The sequence below is a fragment of the Cicer arietinum genome, chromosome 1, assembly GCF_000331145.2.
Source record: "Cicer arietinum cultivar CDC Frontier isolate Library 1 chromosome 1, Cicar.CDCFrontier_v2.0, whole genome shotgun sequence".
In the NCBI taxonomy this organism is placed as follows: Eukaryota; Viridiplantae; Streptophyta; class Magnoliopsida; order Fabales; family Fabaceae; genus Cicer; species Cicer arietinum.
The window spans coordinates 37964784-37985881 of NC_021160.2; the positions used below are offsets into that span (position 1 = coordinate 37964784).

Below are 21098 nucleotides of genomic sequence, written 5' to 3' on the forward strand. Positions count from 1 at the left end.
AAAAAAAGGTTAGAAAAAATGCAGAGAAAGTATGGAAAATGAACTTTTAAGCATGTAGGTGTTTGTGAAGTCTGCAACCAAAATTGTGTTTAATTTATTATCATGCATGTTGTTGTTTTAATTGTGTGATGATTATGTTGATAAGTTAGTTAGGAATCTAGGAAAAATACGATTAAGGATTGTTTATATGCTCAACTTACAATGGGAACTGATATGTATGTTCCTAGTGCCTTCTCTCTTTCTTGCCTCTTATGTTTTTCTTAATCGTTGCTTCCGAGTATTTTTGCCTCTGATTTCTCTTTTTGTTTTTGCCTATTTTAGTTGTTTTATGATTCCATGTATTTTGCCTCTTGTAAATTACTTTTGTTTTTGCTATTGGGAAATGCTTCTATTTTTCCTCTGATAATACTCTTCTATTTTGCCTCTGATTTTTCTTCTTCTACTTTGCTTCGAATTTTCTCCTTTCATTTTGCCTCTGTTGTTTCCCCATTATATTTCCTTTGATTATGGTGCCTATAATCCAAGTTCCTCTTATCACGCTGTCTTTGGTCATGTATCCTTATACTCTGCCTCTAGTCACGTATCATCTAACTCTATCTTCGGTCACGTATCCTTCAACTATACCTTTGGTCATGTATCCTCTAACTTTGCCTCTAGTCACGTACCCTCTGATTGTGTCTCTGGTTACGTATCCTCTAACTCTCCCTCTAGTCACATATCATCTGACTCTGCCTCTAGTCGCGTATCTCTAACTCTTATTATGTTGCCTTTGGTCATAGCTTGCCTCTAGTCATGCTGCCTTTGATCTGTTGACTCCATAGCTTTCCTCTAGTATATTGCTAAGGTATTTTTAATTATTGTGGATAAAGGATGCATTACATACATGACATAATATAGAATTGCATATAAAACATCTCAAGTATATTACATTCTCATTAATTAGATCATACATGGTCTTATTCACGGTGGGATATTCAAGTTGTTCCAGACATGGAATAACTGGTAGAGGAGAATAATCAAGATGTCGGTTGAGGTTTGATCATACCACCTTTACCAATCAGGTTTCAATTATCTTGGTGACCAACATTAAGATAATTGGGCAATTTTTCCTTATTCTAAGAAAAAGATTTGAGGTCATGCATTTTTTTTTTCTTCAGAATCATTAAGAAAGAAAGAATGTTTTAAGTTAAGTTTTCATGGAAATTGAAGTTGAGGTCTTTAGCATGATATGCATAATACTTTCATGTTTTATGCATATTTATAAAAGAAATAATTCAAAAATACCCCTCCCTTTATTTTCAAAGCTCACTAAGATTTTTCATCCCACCCCTTTATTTTTTATTAGCAGCAGAAGGAACATGAGATGTGGATTTTACATCAGAAGGTCAGTTCCAAGATGATTGGAATTAAAATTTGATGTTTTTTTATTTTTATTTCTATGATGTAATCAGACATTTTTAGTTCTTCTCCAAATGTAATATTCTATGAATCTATTAAACAAGTAGTAAACTATAATTAAAAATGTAATTTTTTTAATTATGTTTGGTGATTCTAATTTATTATTCATTGTTATTTTTCTTTGTTTTTATTAAGGTGTATAGATCTAATTGTCATATTGTAGATAATTGGCAATAGGTTTTACGATATTATTACAAAATAAATGTTTATAATTATTTTTTAGTTATAATATTATTTTTAAGTGTATATATGCGGAAAAATTGTCGCAATAATTAGTTTTGTTAATAGTATATGTTAGTAATGATGGGGAATAAACACAGAAACACAATAACAAGTAATACGCGGATATAAAATTCTATCAACTTGCAAGAACTCATGCGATGCAACAACAAATATATGGCAACAAATTAATCAAAATAAAATAGCGCAAAGAACACCGATATTTTAACGTAGAAAACCCACCAATCCAAGGGTAAAAACAATGGGTTGTCCAGACCAAAGAAATAGTTCCACTATAATCAAATAAGGGTACAAGAGAGTGTCAAAATGATGCACAAAGTGTGTCTACAACCAGCCAAAATAATAAAGCACTAAAGCCTACAAATAAAAAAGAAGAAGAAAAACATTTAAAAAAATATGTTGTTGTGCGAGCATAATTTCTCCCCCTCTAGACATCGTTTCGCCGATCTGACCGTTGAAAACGAAGACCTCAATGTTGCGAACCTATTCTCCAAAAATCAGCCTGATTCAACGGTTAACAAAACCAAGAATATGGTTTACTCTTCTCTTTTCTCTTTTGGTGGTTATCTTTCCTATCAAAATAGTCTCTCTCGTACAACCTTAATTAGACAATTTTTCACTTAAATAAGTGAGACACATGGGCTACAAATTTTGAACATTTCTCCACATAAGAAGGGTGTCCAACACCAACAAGTGATTTATCGTGACTTAAGAGATATATTTTATTTGTTCACAAACTTTTAGTTAACCACTACAAAAAAAAAAAGATCTATTGTGACACTCAATATTTAGTGATATATATTTATTTGTCACTATAGTTATTTTTAGCTACAGAGAGAGTGTCACAGATGCTAATTTAATATTAATTTTATAATAACTTAAAAAAAAAAAACTATTCACATAAAAAATCTATTCACGTAAAAAATCAACTTACCTGAAATCATTTGCCTTCATTTACCGAAAACCATTTCATGCCTTCATTCACCGAAAACCATTTCACTCCATCATTCACCGAAAACCATTTCACTCCATCATTCACCGAAAACCATTTCACGCAACCCTTCATTCACCGAAAATCAATTCATGCAACGCCTTCATTCCCATTTTGATTTCCTTCAACGCATTCGTATGAGAAATTTTCAAGGTAATTTTTGTTCTTCAATGCAATGCCTTCATTTCATTTCGATTTCTGAAATTATTTTTCCCTATTTCTTTTCTTCTCAATTTGTTTCCCAATTTCATCTCAGAAATTATCAAAGTTGATTTTCACTTTTTCCGATTTCTTCATCGTTTATTCGATTTTGTCCTCAATCAACTCCTTCAATTTCATCTTCAATATGTGTTTATCTTCAATCGGATTTATCTTACGGTTCAACAATTTACAATTTATGATTTACAATTTTGTTATTCAAACTCATCCATTCAGATTCAAATTTAGATTCAAATATGGAGTTTCTCATCTTCAGGCTCAGGTACAATTATATCATGTATTGCAGCTTCCTAACTCTTGATCTTTGAGTCGATTGTCTATTTGTCAATATTCTGATCATCATATGCAAACACATTAATTATTCTGACATCACTCATGTTTCAATTGTTGCAATTTCATTCTGAAAAATAAATGAAAGTTGTTCTGTCTACTATCCCTGAATCTGAATTTTGAGATTGCTGGTCTTTCGCCGGATATTAGTGCCTTTGTCAGAAAGTCGGTTTCAGAGCGGTTTACGGTCACCGCTACTACTAGTATTTCATGTATTTAATATAAAATAAGGGTAGAATTTAGGTCATGATAATTATGTGTTTGAATGTTCTATAGCATGAGAAGCAATAGATTTAACGGATAGAGTTTATCTCTCTTTTAATTTAACCATTATCAGAACTATGTATCACACACTCCAAGATTCAAGTCTTGATAATATTAGAGTACTCTTCAATCTCAAAATATAAATATAAATGAGGACAAAAATAGATATGTTTGATTAAATTTCAAATTATGTATATTAATTTGTACTCTTCAATCTCGTACTGGCTGAGCATTCTCATCAGTGGTGAGAGCAATTCTACCAAGGCCTTTCTTTCTTTCCGTAGGCTGTTCATTTGTTTTTAATGATTCAACAGGCCTCCTGCTTCCACCCATTTCCTTGAACTACAGTAAAAAATGAGTAAGACATATATAATAAACAATTGGCAGGATTGACAACAATACGAGAAAACTTGATAAGTAGATATGTTTGATTAATATTAGAGTACGCTGTGACAAATTTCAACTTTTTTTACTAATTTCAATATTTCCTCATATTGCAAAACCATTGGCAGTTTGCACATTCAATTCAATATTATACAAATCACCGGTTTACCATGCATTTGAGCTTAATGCAGGTTGCATTGCAATCCATTATCAAGTGGCTGAATATTCTTGCGAGTGTTAAAGAGATACCCTTTCCTTGCTTGCTGTTACAGTGCAACTCCTCGAGAATCAAGTACCATTGTTCGATGGCAATGAACATAGACGACAACGTCGTTTCTTTAACCCCGAAATTCCCTGTTTCCCAACTCAATTTCTCTCTGGAAATTAAGGTATCAGTGCCTCTCACTCTTTTCTTTATTAATAGGATTACGATTACGATTAATAATAACCTAGTTTATGTTCATTACTCACTGCAAAAACCCTCTTCTTTTATTTATTCTTCACACCACTTATGTTTACTTTAACAACTAAATTTAATGTTAAAAACTATTGTCATTATTAATGTTGATTAAGTTGCTTACTTTACTTGTCAGGGAAACAAAACAGAAATCATCATTTCCAGTTATGAAGATCATTTTCGGGTGAGTGCTGGTGGAGATTTTTGTCTATGTTTTTATGCCAATACTTGGTTAACTTTATCGCTTCTTTCAGGTTGTTGCCACTCAAATAGGTACCATGGGGACAATACTGCATGCCAGGTTTGCATGTGATTCGTTTCTATGCAGTTTCATTTATGTTTTTTGAGAAATACAATTTTAAGCAACAAATTCTGAGAGGAATAAATATTTCTATTTAAGCTTTACATTGCTTAAGGTTTCTAACTATACCCCACCTAAAATTAGACATACCCCTCTTAATTTAAATAAGGGTTTGTTTGAATTGACTTATTTGAATTTATCTACGGGCATAACCACATAAACACTTGAATTGACATGTCCATAAGATGTTTTTAGCTTATTTCCATAAGCTATGCAAGGTAGCTTATGAAAATAATTTGACTTTATTTTTGCTTTTGCTATAGAAATAGCTTATACATAATCACTTATATGATAAATGCTTATGTTATAAGTGTTTTATTAAACAGTTTATCCAAATAGGGCCTAAGTAAAAATATTCTACAATATCATGATCTGATACTGACAGCTTCAAATATTTACAGCACTCTTGAAATAATTTTCAATGCCCCTTCCCCTAATCTAACTCCAAAAGGAGTCATTGGGTGTATACATTCAATCTCAATATTTTCAGTAACTCCCAACCCAAGCTATGAAATCATAACTTGTCTCACTATCAATCATGATGAGTACTAGGGAGTTCCCATATAGCCATGATTGAATGTGAGAACTAGGCATGGAAAATCTGTTGTAATGTGTGATAATTAGGACTTTGGAGAGCTTGAAATTCCAAATCACCATTCATTTTCAAAACATGGAGGAAGGATTGCTAACACAGTCACATTTGTGTTGAAAAATGACAGGAAGGAAGAAGGGATGTCAATTGACCCAACATTCAATGTTTCTGTTTTATTTGGCAAACGGGATGAGGTAAACTTGTGTATGTTTAGAATCATTTGTTTTCTTTGATCATTTTGATGAAGGTTTGGGTTTTTGTTCACCAAATGCATTGATGGATGCAGCCAATGTTAGTAGCATGTGCATGCCAGCTGATTGAGCATATGAGGTAGGTATTATTTCTTGTTAACAAAAACTATTTAATTAGAAATATTCGTTATTGCATTTATCGAGTTTTCAATTTCATTACTGTTACTTTTGGTCTAAATTAATATAAGTTTCAAAGATCCTTAAAAGCCATACTTCAAATCAGTTATGAACATTGTTCTTGTATTATTTAGTAAATGGTTTTTGGAAACTATATTTGACCATCCAATTCTTATTGCATCCAATTCTTATTGTTCTTGTATTCTTATTATAAACCATATTAACGAGGTTTTACAAGCTGTAGCTGAATAGGTATAATTTATGTCAAATGATAATTGGTGACTATTTTAATTATGTCACAAACATTTTGATTTTTAGTGGTTCTATTGAACAGGTGAATGGAGACAACATTGGGTAGGGTTTCTGGAGAAAAGGTTATACCCAAGTGGCAAATTCTTTGATCCTCTTGGTTTAGCCGGTGATCCTTAAAAGAAAGAAAGACTTCAATTGGCAGAGATTAAACATTCTCGCTTGGCTATGGTTGTTTTCCTCATCTTTGCAATCTAAGCTGCAGTTACTGGAAAAGGTCCTATTGCTTTCATTGCTACCTGCAACCAGTGAGACATATAACCTACACTTAATAATACAATTCTATGATCCCCAACCACATTATCTTAATAATATTTATGAGTTTGTTCTTTCAAAACTTGCAAATTAGTGCAATTTTCTTTTAAACAGAACTGAGAATATAACCACTATTCCTTACAAACTTCAAAATATTGAATCCTCAAAGCTTATGACCTTATGATTGTTTGGTTTTTATAATTTTTGTTAATTATATATATCTTTTATTGTGTGACAGGGCTTTAGGAGTTGGTTTATCAAATCTGAAATATTTCTCAACAGCAAGTGTTGCAGGACAAAGAATAATGGAATGATAGAGTTCCAAAGATAGAATATTCTAAAAATATGGAAGGAGAGATTTTAGAGAAAATCTTAGGATAATTTGAAATTAAAAGTGTATTCATAAGTGGAGAAATATATCACTTTTGTAAAGATTTTATGATCTACTTAGTGGAGAAATATTTTTTTTTTATGATCTAATTTCATTACAATATTGTCACAAAGATATGATACTCATGTTAGTGCTATAATTAAAATGCTATGAATGCAAGTAACATTCATTTAATAGAATTAGTAAAATTAAATTATATTTTATTGTATGTTTCAATGGCATTAATTAATAAAAATAAATTAAAATTTTAAATTTAATTTACTTATATTAATAATTTAGAATTACAATTAAAAGGGAGATAAAATAAATTTAATTTAATAAATAACAATACGTTTTAGTGACAAACAATACTGTAAGAATAGACCAATTGTAGGTAGAAATCAAAAACATGTAGTGACAATCATCAGAACATGTAGTGACAGTTCTCAAAGTGTAGCAGGACGCCCCCTTAAAGTTGACACTAGATTTGGGTGTCACTCAAAGTATTATTGACTTTTACCTACAGTTTTTAACTTTTAGTGAAATATTTTGTGTCACGATAGGTCAATTTTTTTGTAGTGAACTAGTGATATCGATAGAAGAATATATCTATTGTTTTATGACTTGTAAAGCGCAACAATAAAAACTAATTTATTAATGTAAATTAATAAACGTCTAACACCATTGAATGTCTTTAGAAAATATTTGCAATCAATGTTATTTTGAGTAGATCAAGTTACTCGAAAAGTTCTTCATAAATGTATTTTGCGAGGAAATTTGGTGTTTGTGTAGGACTTTTGTTCCTCAAAAATTGACTTTTTATTTATAGATAAAATGATAAATAAATACACATACAATTGTGAAGTTACAGATTCAAACCTGACATAGTATTCGATCTAACAATATTGACATTAATTTAAATCTTACTATAAAATGAACTCTTTTCTTGTAGTGTGTAACTATAAATGTGGTGTATTGAGCCTTTATTTGGAAAGAAATTTTGATAGTTAAATAAAACTGAATTTTGCTTAAAAAATATTATATTTGTTTATATTTTAAATTATAGTTTAAACTGTCATAGAAAACAATATATATTTATTTCAACAATATTATTTGTCACTAAAAATTAATACAAACATTTTAACAGCAACATTGTCAAATAACTAAAAAAGTATATATGTTCGTTTTTTTTTATCACTTTATTTATAAAAAAATCACTTGATCAGATATTCATTTCATGTGAAATTACTTTGTCCCATTTTTAGAATTTCTTACCTTGATCATAAATGTGATAAGATGTTAATTGTTCAAGATAGAAATGTGTTTCTCCGACTTATCACATTTTGTGACTTTTTTAAATTTTTATTTGACCCCAGTGAAAATGATGAACTTGTGGTTTATTTGGTTTTTTTTTATGTACGGTATAATGGAGCTTAAATTTGTGGTCGAATTTCTTCAAAGAGTGAATGACAACCTCAAGAGCATGAAGATGAAACATATTTTAATAAATTATATTGAACTTTATTTATTTTAATTTAGTCTATAATAATTCTTAGTTTGCTTTAATTTTAAATTGTAATAGTTTTAATTTAGATTTAGTTGATGTCATATGTAAATGAATATACTTTGCTTCCTTAAATTTAGTTTATTTTAGAAAAATATGATATAACCCCAATATGGACCTAGAGAATGATGCCACTTATGGTCCATTTAGGTTTAAAGATTGTCTTACTGTAAATATGCACTTGTAACCACATTTGAGATAAGTTTAAAATGAAATAGAATTTCTCTAATGAGAATATTGAGTAAGCTAGGTCTCCTTTCTGAGTTCTTGGATTAAAACTTATTTGAATCTTATCAATGGTTTCCTTACAATTGTGGCGATTCTTCCATAGTTTATCAATCATCCTTGATTGTGGTGTCTTCTTCATCTTCTCAACCTAATATATGGTTGTTTCTTTCTTTTCCCTTTTATTTTGCTACTTTGTTTCAATAAACTATTTGATTAGATCTTCAATCTCATGTGGAAACAACTCAAATTCACATCATTTAGTATTTAGAGTTTGTCACTAAGTGGTAATCTTTGTCCTTAATTTATCTTTTTAAGTTTTTGATATTCTTGAAGTTCTTAGGAAATTTGAAATTTTATATTAATTTATTGAAATTTGATGTTTCTTTTTATGTAATCTTGAGTTGTTAGTTGATTATAAGTGTTACAATATGTGAGGGAAGGTTTATTTTGATGATTATATGCTTCATTTTTGGTGAAATTTGAAATCTGGAGTTGCTAGAAAAAAATTAACATAAAAATAATATGCATTTCATCATCTTCATTTGCAACTCTCATTGATTCAAAAATTCATTTGCAAACTTATTTTTGATCTTATTTCTTCTTTGTACATCTAACTTTGGAAGTTCAAAAGCTTAAATTGATTAGAAAATTATAAGAATTTAAATATACATTCAAAAATCTGAAAAATATTAATTCAACAAAAGTGATTCGACAAAAAAACACTTTTGAAAAAAGACATTTTACAAAACAAAAAAAATTACAGAATTGTTCACATTGAATCATCAAATATTTTTGCATTCTTGTTACCTCTTTTAGGCATTGCAAGTTTAATTTTGGTATCTTACCTCCCACATATTTGGATCACTTAGTCATTTAGTTCTAATCTTTCTTGTTTCTTTGATAATCTATTTGAGTATGTCTTCATTAACTTATATTTTCTTATTTGTCATTTTAAATTCTTAGTTTTTTTTAGCGTTTTTCCTCTAGAAACTCTTGTGTTGATAGCTTTTGTGGAGTTGTTGCATTGTATTTGGATTCTTGTTTGGGGTTCTTTTTAAGAAAGCGAAAGAAGAATTTGAGTGGAAAAAGGAAATCACATTGATAGCTTATGTGAACTTGTTACATTGTGTTTGTATACTTTGATTTGGATTGTTGTTGGGGTTCTTTTAAGAACATGAAAGAGGAGTTTCAGTCGAAAAATGCTAGAGTGGACGTCATTGAAAAAAGCCATCATTGAGTGATATACACAAGTGATACATTCTTGAGTGTAAATGTCAGTGAGTGGTAAAGCCCTTATTTTTATTTTCTTAACTTATTCTTGTTATTTGTTTGATCATTGTGGTACTCGTTGACTGTTGTTTTTGAAATTTTGAGTCGAAGTGGCCAAACAAACATACCTTCTCCTAGAATTGCTTCTTTTATGAGTCATTTTACAAAAATGTTCAATACTCAAACGAAGGGTCTTTAGAGAAGAGCTTATGAATCAAAGAGATAGGAGATCTCACCATGGAAGATCATTTCAAAATGAAGATGGGTTTAAAATTGAGAAGGAAAGAAGATATAGAGATTTTGGGGAGGAATAAAGGAAGTAGTGAGAAGAGAGATAAAGAAAAAGAAAGAAGACATAACAGTTATGATGAAGAGGAAATGAGGTATAAAAGGAGAGAAAAAGAGAGGAAAAAAGAAGATATAGATATTATGGTGAGGAGAAAATGAGGTATGAAAGAAAAGATAGGGAAATACTGAGGCAAAGAGATTTTAAGAGGGAATATATGAGGTATATAAAAGAGAAAATACACGAAGAATTTAAAAAGGAGGATCAAGAAAAGAATATAAGAAGTATATCATATCATGGATATATTAGAGATTTTTTACTAGATACGGAGTATGTGAAATATCTTTATGAAAATGGATATGCAAAAGTTGCAAAAAAAGTAGAAAAACAAGTTTTGAGAGAGAAAGAGAAAATCAAAGAAAAGAAAGAGGAAGCGGAAAAAGATAAGTTAGCCTTGAGAGAGAAAGAAAACATTAAAGAAAAGAAAGAGGAAAAGGGAAAAAGATTGAGAGACAAAGAGCAAAAAATGGACTATAACTATTTGTCTAACTTTGTTGGTTCTTATGTTGAAAAGCTTCAAGATATGTCTCAAAAGGATGCTTTCAGGGAAAATCTTGGTTTGAATCCTAGCAACTTCAATCCTTCTAATACTTTAATTGATACTTCTCTTTTGAAATTGTTTGATAAGTTTCTTCCTCCTATACTTGCCAGATTTTTAAATATGCATGTTGAAACCATAAAACATCAAGTGTTTAATCCATACTATTCTAAACTAGATTTGAGAATTGTGAACCAAGACTTGAATGAATTTATTGATAAATGTGTTGTTGTGTTTTCTAATGTTAATTTGGTTTATACAAATAGTTTTGAAGGATATGATGGATTTCTTACGAAAATCTTGTTTGCTAACTTGATCATTTACTCTTTTTTTCTTCTTGTGACTAAACCACTTACTCTTTTGTTCAAAGAAGAGTTAGCATATTGAGGTTTACTAGAAGTATCAAAGAATTTCATGTAGAATTAATTGATAGGTTCACTACTACACTCAATTTTACTCTTTCTATTATTGCAAATTCTTTTCAACATCCATATGATACTCCTAATATATTTGAGGAATTTCATTTGTCTCAAAAAGAGTCATCATTTATTTGTGTTGAGAAGAATATAAATGTGACAGATCTTGTCTTGGAACCTTTGCAAAAATAAAGTAACTTCTCTTTGGTCTTCAAGTTCAAGTCAAATGAGGTAAATTGAGTCATGAATATAATTCCAAAAGGTATAATTTTTTCTTCACGTTTAAAAATTATGAATGTCACGGGTTATTAATTGGACAATATGCAAGTGTGTTTCACGATCTGAACACATTTGGTGACTTCTCTCAGTTTCCATTTGACTTCGGGGATAGTGTTAACATTGTTCTTCATTTATTTGACTTGTGTTTATTTTTCTTGTAGGTTATGATGAAGCTAAATTCGAGATTGGATTTCTTCTAAGAAGGAGGGGATCATGAGGACCTAAAATGAGAGGAAAAACAAAGAATATTTTAAGTCAAAACTTTATAATAGTTTTTAGTTTTATTTGTATTTAATTTTAATTTTAATTTTAATAATTTTAGTTATGTTGTGTACGCCCATTATGGGTCTAAAGAATTAATTTTTGGCTCATTTTAAGAATATGGTAAATCATTCTTTAAATTCTTTGTAAGAGTATGATTTTGGACTTGTTTGAAATGAATTAGAGTTTTTTTTTTAATGAAAATGTTGAGGGTGAGAAAGTCTACTATTTGATTCTTGGGCTAGAACCTTAAATAAATCTTATTAATGAAATTCATTTTATTGTGGCAATTATTCACTGGATTATCAATCTTAGCTTCTAGGTTGTAGTATATTTCTTCTCCATCTATTTCATATTTGCTTTCAGTTTTATTTTATTATATCACTTTATTTAAAGAAATCATTTGATTTTATCTTTATTTCATGTGAAAGCAAACCAAATCCACATCAATGAAATGACCACATAACAAGATAATAGAAGAGCAAGAGAAGTGTTTGATGGAGCATGTAGAAACAAGAGAATATGTCGTATCAAGTCTATGAAAAAAACTACTTTGGGGAGAAAAGAATAAATGAAATAGAATAAGCCAATGCAAAGTCTATAAAAGTGGATTTGCAAATATTTCTACTTAAAAGGATCCAACATTACTCAAAGAAACGAATGATGAGAGCAAAAAAAAAAAAATAATAATGTAAATTAAAAATGTAGTTGAGCATTCCATGTTGAGATTGAACGCTCCTTTTTATTGCATGAGATATTAGAGTTTTTTTAATTAATATATCCTTTTTTATTTATCTATTTCTTCAAATATCCTAATTTGAAAATTATTTTTTTAAAATATTTTACTTTTTTTTTTTTAAAGTAGGAAGTCATTCCTTGGAGAAGCGACCACCTAAAAGATGAATTTTTTGAAACTCAATAGAAGATCTTTTCTGGGGAAGCGACTTCTAACTGATTAATTTTTTTTTTTTTGTTATATTTTAATATTTATTTATTATTAGAGTTATTAATATAATTATTTAAAAAATAAAAATACTAATAATAAATTAAAATAAAATACATTAATAAATTATAATTTGATACTTACTAAATTTGCTACTTACCAAATCAGACAATTTGGTAATAAATACATTAATCAATTTGCTAAAATTAATTTGATACTTACTAAATTTGCTACTTATCAAATCGGACAATTTACGATTAATCAATTTGTTATCAAATTGTACAATTGATTAAATTTTTCATTAATTTTCTCATTTAATTGTAAAATTAATGATTAATCACAAATTGCTAAAATTAATTTTCTCATTAAATATGATTTGGTAAATTGATTAATTTTTTTTATTAATTTACAAATTGATTTGTGTTATTGGTAAATTGAATCTGCATTACTTTGTTTGTTTTGTCACATTTATTCAACCGTATTAATTTTGATATATATATTTTGCCACATTACCAATCACATGAATCAATTTTTTTTAATATATTAAGATAAAATCAAGTAATATATTGTATACTAATTATGGTTGAGGAAGCAATATATTCGAATATGATGTATTTTTATCGTTAACTTAATGTATTTCGTTTCATTTTCATGTTATTAATATAAATTTCTTTTTTATTTAATTGTTATTATTACTTAATTTATATCATCATTTATTTATTTTTAATTTATAATATAATTTAATCATTTTAATTATAATTATTTATTATAATAATAATTTTATAATTTATTAATATATTTTATTTTATTTTAATTTATTATTAGTATTTTATTTTTTAAATAGTTAAATTAATAACTAATAATAAACAATTATTAAAATATAACTAAAAAAATTATTACTCAGTTAGAAGTCACTTCTCCAAAAAACGACATTCCATTAAGTTTCAAAAAATCCGTCTTCAAGTTGTGGCTTCTCTAGTGAAACGACCTCCTACTTTAAAAAAAAAGTAGAGCATTCGGAGAAATAGTTTTCAAATTAGAGTATTTGGGAAAATAAAAAGAGATATATTGATAAAAAAAAAAAAAAACTCGAGATATTAAATATATAAATTTAATTTGAAAAATAAGAAGAAGAAGAAGAAGAAGAAAAAAACAATATAATAACTTCTAATGATGAAAAATATCCTATTATGATATCAATTTCAATTGCAACATTATAATCGATGGGATCCTCATGAAATTGTAGAAATCTCTAAAGATGAAGATGATAGAAAAAATTCTATAATAAAAAATAAAAATCAAAACAACATTTTGAAAGACAGAGACGAAGGACGAGATAGTAATCTCCACTCCGGCTCCGGAGAGAGCCCTACATATAAACAAACAGCATTAATAATCTCACTCAAGGGGCGTTTGGCAACCTTCACGCCAAACGTGAATACCAAAACAAAAAATGTGGTTTCTTGATTCCTCACACCAGTGGTTGAGTTGTGGGGACCTTTAAAACGAATCAAACAAGAGCCTTGTGTACATTTAATTCTCTTGTTCACGCAACAAATAACTAACATTAAATATGTTTCCTTATTCACTCAAAATGGCCCTCTATTTTTATTATCTTTCGTTGCATGAGTAGATCTTGTCGCTACTAGCATTGAGTTGTGAGGATTAACCTAGGAACCTGAACCCACTCAAGCATGTGCTGGACCACACCCTAGTAGTACTATAGATTAGTCTATACCCAGCTCAACTTTATTTGTACTTTCACTATTCTTTAAGAAATGAAAATGACATCTTCATTTGTCATCTGTATTCATTCTTGCCATAGCTGCATCTTCGCCCATGTCACTTTGAGATTCGACAACACCTTCCTGATCCTCCCCTCCCACACGTTGATCCATGATATGTTTATACTTTTTTGAAACTTTTTTCAATTGAAGAAATATTTTTATTTTTATTTTTATTTGTCATTGTAAAATTAATATTTTTTTCAAAAAAATTTATTTATTGAAGAATTAATAAATAAACAAAAGAATTTCTTTACTATTTTAATTTTAAACAAAATATATATATAACTAAAAGAAAATTGTACCAAAGTAAACAACTCTGATTTTTCTCCTAAAAAAATAAAGCATACAAATATATAATTTTCAACCATCCAATCACACATAAATAACTGAAATTATTTAAAGTTAGCTTTATTATTATATAATTTAAACCGTCTCATTTTGAATTTACTAATTGAAATTATTTAATGTAAAAAATTGTGTGTTATTTCAACTGCGAACGCGATTCCAAATAACTATCTACTGCTGCTGTCTATCATAATAATAATAATAATTATTATTATTATTATTATTATTATTATTATTATTATTGTTATTATTATTATTATTACTATTGTTATTGTTATTATTATTATTATTTATTATAAAATAAGAAAATAACACTAAAATTACCAATTATAAATATAAAAAATACCACTAAAATTACCAATGTATCCATTCTTAAAAGTTCGCCATAACATCTACAAATCTACCCATTAAGTCCTTTCATTTTTTTCACCAGTGAGTTTTCTCTCGTATATTTTCTATTCTCATACTTTTTCCTCTTACATAAGGTATAACATTTTTTGCTTTTCATATTTATGTGCATTATCTTAATCAACAAAATTAAATAAAATGTAATATGTTTTATATAAGAAAGTTACCAGTAAAATTACCAATTTATCCATTGTAAAAATGTTGTCACAATATCTATAATCAACTCTTTTGAGTCATTTTATTTTTATTTTTATTTTTTCTAAAATATTTTCTACTCTGTCATATTTTATTCTTATATAATTTATAGTGTATCATTTTTTTAATGTTTATATTGATTATCTTAATTAACAAAATTAAATAAAAATTAGTATACCTTTTAATTATTCATAACTTAGTTTAATCAACCACAAATTATATCAAATGCTTTAAATTCAATCTACTAACATATATATTATCTGATATCATTTAGTTTATTACTATTTTCTATCGAACATAGCCTAAAATAATTGTTGAGCATTTCATAGTCATAATTTTCAGCATGATAAATTTACATGCGTCATTTTTAGTCATGACCAATAATTAATGTTTTTATTTATCTTTCACCATTTACATGAGCTATATAAAATTGTATATCATAATTAAAATGTTTGAGGAAAATAGTCGGTTGTAATTTATTTTAAAAGTTATTTAAGTAACATAAGTAATTGTCGATAGAGATTTATTTTAGTAGAAGGTGTTAGTTTATAAAAATAGTGAATCACAATTCAAATATCAGCTGAAAGGTATTCACATTTAATCAGGGGTGGCGAAATATGTTTAGTTTGTCGGACTAATTTATTTAACTTGTTATTTTAACTTGTGTTAGATAAAATTGTGGAACCCACCACTCAAGTAAGTTTGTTCCTCTTAATCCAATGAAAAAACATGACAGCCACACACTGCAATTATTTTACTTGATTAAGTTATTTTTCCTCCAACCATTAGCATATTTTTTCAGTGCAACCTGATAAACTTAGAGTTTATTGCTTGTGTAATGATTGTTGGATTACGTTGAATTTTAGTAAATTAATTTTATGTATTTTTATTTTGACTAGACCAACTTATCTAAAAATTAATTTCTTATGTTATTGACGAGTTAATCAGCCAACACATTAAAGTCGGATATGGTGTTTCAATACACCAACCTAAGTTGGCTCGTCCAACTCCACCTTTAGTTTAGACAGATTGATGGTGGGGTATGCCAACATATATGTGTTGACATGTTATGTGTGTTGGAAAACAATGATGCATGTAGACTACATAGGAAATTATTGGAAACATAAATAGCTATTATCATTTATTGGACATAAATAATAACTTATGTTAAAAGAAATAATGTATATTTAATTATTAATGTGTTTTTTAAATATCTCATGCATACAATTATGAGAAAATTGTAGCTTAGTCTTGAGCCAATTTCATTTGGTATCCCTTGAGAAAGATTGACATGTTTGATCATTTTTACCTACTGTATTATACGAAATAAATATTTATTATTGATCTGAATTAAAAGGTTAATCAGTTAAATGTGTGTGAAAAGTTATACTTATAATACACTCGTTATAACTTATTATATTAACTGTACATGAGATAAAAATTGCCACATATGCACAAAGTCATAAACTTTTGTTTAAAATGAGTGAAATACATACTTAATAAACTTATTGCCGCATTTAGTAGCTAACAATTGTATTGACAACAACAATTCTTCCTTAATCGAAGTAAATTATAATTAACTCTACAAACTATAAATAAGACAATATTGTCATTGATGTATAAAATGAGATTTTTTTTAAACTTAAGCAAGATACATATAAAATAGTGATTTCAACATTTTGAGGTCTTTCATTTTATAGAAATATTTTCTATTTTTATTTTTCAAAATTTATGTTAATTTTACTTATTAACAGAAATAAATTTTTTTTTTAAATGACTAGTTGTCTTTACATAATTTCACTTTGGAGCCTTAGTACACAATAATTTTGCTTTATAAAAATAATGGTTTACATGAAAGTAAAAAAGAAAAAATTACATCTATACAATTTTACTTATATCTTAATATATAATATTTTAGAACAAATTTCTAAATATTTTTATTTTATATTTTCCACTTTAATATAATAACCAGTGTCACACGACTTGTGCTTATACAAATATTTTACTAGTTTTCAAATTCATCAACAAAAGTTTAACGATGTAAAGGAAAATAATATATCTAAGGTGTGTTTAAATAACAATTTAATTAAGTATATTTGAGTTGTAAAAATTTTATTTTAAAGATATGTAACAACAAATTTATATTTTTGTATATTTTGAAATGAATATAATTGTTATTAAAAATAGAGTTTGAATTGTGACACTTTAAATATGTAATTTAATATTATTTCTTAAAGTAAAATTAGAAAGTTCAAGAATAGAATTATATTTCAAATTAATAATAATGTGAATGTGATTCAGTCAAATAATAGAATAATAAAATATAAGGGTAAATAAATCACACAAAAAAAATATGATGAGTTGTTCCTTCTACATACAATACTCAACATTCTCTTCTCAACGCTCTTTGTAATGATTGGATGGAGAATGCAATTTTTTGTTTTTAATTTATTTTTTATTAAAAAATAATAAAAATACTTTAAATATATTTTCATAAAAAAAACAATATGTATGAATTTCGTCTCGATATTTTAGACGCATTTCAGGCAGACCTTTTTTTAACCGGTTTTGTACGAAATATGTGGGAAATAATTTTATATAGACAAAGGCATATAATACTCGAACAAATTTGGGAAGAATTTGGTACGAAACTTATTTGTAATGGAAAACCGTTCTAAAGTTGTCTGAAATGTTTTCTAGTAGTGAACTCTGAAGAACATGTTCGGAAATTTCATCTCAAAATACATGTTTTCTAGTAGTGAACTTTGAAGAACATGCATGAGTATGACTAAAAAACATAATCAAATCTTCATAAAGAGTAGATATGTCTTTGCACACGTGAACAATGTCAATTTTCCCCTTTCAAAATATTCTTTTTGTTCTTTGTGTCATATGAAAATGTTATATTGTATTATAGCCCACATTATTATTATTTTTTTAGCAATAAAAACAATATTCCTTCCTTTAGCAATTTATGTCTTAATTGCCATCAATGAATAACCTCAGTTATTCAATTAATGAAATTGATGATGAACACTCTAAAATGCAAAATATACCATTCGAACAAACTTCTGTCGGTTTGAAAATTTCATCTGAAAAATACATATTTTCTAATAGTGAACTCTGAAGAACATGATGAGTATGACCGAAAAACATAATCAAATCTTCATAAAGAGTGGATTTGTCTTTGCACACGTGAACAATGTCAATTTGCCCCTTTCAAAATATTATTCTTGTTCTTTGTGTCATATGAAAAATGTTATGTTGTCCTATAGACAACATATATTTTTTTTTAGCAATAAAAGCAATATTCCTTCCTTTAGCCATTTATGTCTTGATTATCATCAACGAATACTCTCAGTTATTCAATTAATGAAATTGATGACGAACACTCCGAAATGCAAAATATACCACTCATACAAACTTCTATCGGTTCGAAAATTTCACCAGAAAATACATGTTTTCTAGTAGTGAACTCTGAAGAACATGATGAGTATGACTAAAAAAACATAATAAAATCTTCATAAAGAGTGAATTTGTCTTTGCACACATGAACAATGTCAATTTGCCCCCTTTTAAAATATTTTTTTTGTTCTTTGTGTCATATGAAAATGTTATGTTGTACTATAGCCCACATTATTTTTTTAGCAATAAAAACAATATTCCTTCATTCAGCCATTTATCTCTTGATTGTCATCAATGAACACTCTCAGTTATTCAATTAATGAAACTAACGAAGAACACTTCGAATTTTGAGGATAATGAATGAGTTTAGAAATGATTATCTTTCAACATATTTGAATTGTAAAAATATAATTGATTCAAACTTTTATAAATATAAGTAAAAAAAATTCATAAATAATAGAAGAAATGCACTATTTACGAAACAACTGATATATAAAATAAAAAATATTATATATTAAAATGATGTTTTGTATTCTTCTTATATTAAATTGTCTACAAAATATAATTTATATATATATATATATATATATATATATATATATTATAATAACTTTATAGAACAAGAAGAAGTAAAATTCAAATCTATTTTGATTCTAATATTTTTAATGGAATATGGAAGACTGTATTAAGTAAAAAAAAAAAACAATTCAAATTCTAACCTCTCAATTTTTTGAACTCCTATAATTTTCACCTCTCAAATTCCATATTAATTTATATATCTTCTAATTAATATTACTTTTAATTTTTGAAACTTCAATTATAATGAAAAATTATTAAGAGTGATATATTAAAATCTTGATTTTTTTTATATTTATTAAAAAATTGGTGCTTACTTATACAATTAAAAGATAAAATATATTTTTGATTTATCGGTTACAGTTGACTCAAAAAATAGTCGTTACTATTCTTTATTTTTCTATTTAAATTATCCTCTTAAATCTTTTATTGTCAAAATGGAATTCCTCTAATTAGTGGTTGGTTTCATTCTTTTAATTGCCTAAATTCAATGAAGAATGTCTATATATAAACTTTCCCCATTGAGGTGGACAAAAGAAAAGAGGTTGTAACAGTACTAACTAAATATGCACCCAATGCAAATTGTTGATGAAACAATCCATAAGTTGATACGTAAGTTTTTGTTATACTCAAAACTTTTAGATTTGTTATGCTTGGTAAATACAATATTTTCATAGTGATGAAAAAACGTCTCTATGCTATGTTTTGATAAATTAATTATATGTGTAAGGTTAATCTATTCACAAATACTTATAAGATGGAATCATATTTGATTCTCTGCAAGCTTTAATCTATAGTTTGTTTGATAACATAGTTTTTTCTCTCATTATTTTATATATGTACTTGAAATCTTATCTTCAATGAAACTAATATTATTCTTGGTTTTTTAGATTTTTGCAATTGCAACGCTCTTTTCTAGCAGCTATGATGAAAATGAAAATGATCAAGATCAACAATCCATAACTAATCGATGGAGTCTAGCTAAAACTTAAGTATTAGAGATTTGTTAACATCGATAATTAATTATAGTGAAATTGAAATTTACATCTTAAGTATATATATATATGAATAAAGTTACTACACAATTTCTACTTCCTTTTAAGTTATAAAGTAACATTCAAACCATATAAGTCTAACTTACCAATTTACACATTTGGTGAATAGAATAATTGGTAGTACTCATGAATAGTTTCTCTTGAAGCTCAAATTATTTGGTATATAAAATTATCTGGTTAGTAATAATTATTTATTAATATATTGTCTTATTATAATTGTTTTTAAATTATTTTTAACACACTTACATTTTAACCGTTAATTTTTTCAATTCCTTAACTCCAATTCTTTAACTATGACTATTCAAACAATCTTTGCATTAGTGAAAAATAATTAATAAATTGGTAAGTAATAAATTTAATTAATTTCCATTGTCATATTATTCCTTAAAAACTAATTTTATCACACCAACTTTTAAAGGTTTTTTTTTTAAATAACCTCTTTTTGAAAAAAAAACACCAAATTTACCCCATTTAAAAAAAAATATCAAAATATCCCCTTTTTAATTTTAGTCATAAGTCAGCCATTTGGAATGACCACTTCCTTAAGGAAGCCCAAGTTCCAAATGGCGACTTTCCAATTGGTTTTTAAAAATAAAAAATCAATTTTTTTTTAATTTTTAATGAAATTAAATATATAATTAATTAATATAATTCATAAAAATACATAAAAATAAATAAATAGAAATTTTAAATTACAAAAAAAATTTAGTAAACCCAACTTTCAAATGGGCATTTCTCAAAGGTTTTTTTTAAAAAAAAATTATTTCAATTTTTATTGAAATAACAAAAGTAATATATATATATATATATATATAATTAATATAATTCATAAAATAGATAAATAGAAATTTTAAATTACGATAAAATTTTAGAAAATTCAAGTTC

The 21098-nt window shown here is 27.0% G+C and overlaps 1 protein-coding gene across 1 annotated transcript; it reads left to right on the forward strand.

Annotated features, from left to right (window-relative positions):
• The first annotated feature begins 3848 nt into the window (after positions 1 to 3848).
• On the forward strand, positions 3849 to 6640 carry LOC101492370 (uncharacterized). The gene is made up of 7 exons (XM_004488525.4): positions 3849 to 4275; positions 4480 to 4527; positions 4598 to 4644; positions 5424 to 5490; positions 5583 to 5626; positions 5999 to 6190; positions 6467 to 6640. The coding sequence occupies exons 1-6, from the start codon at positions 4057 to 4059 to the stop codon at positions 6000 to 6002; spliced, it is 429 nt and encodes a 142-aa protein (XP_004488582.2). The 5' UTR covers positions 3849 to 4056; the 3' UTR covers positions 6003 to 6190; positions 6467 to 6640.
• Positions 6641 to 21098: the final 14458 nt, after the last annotated feature.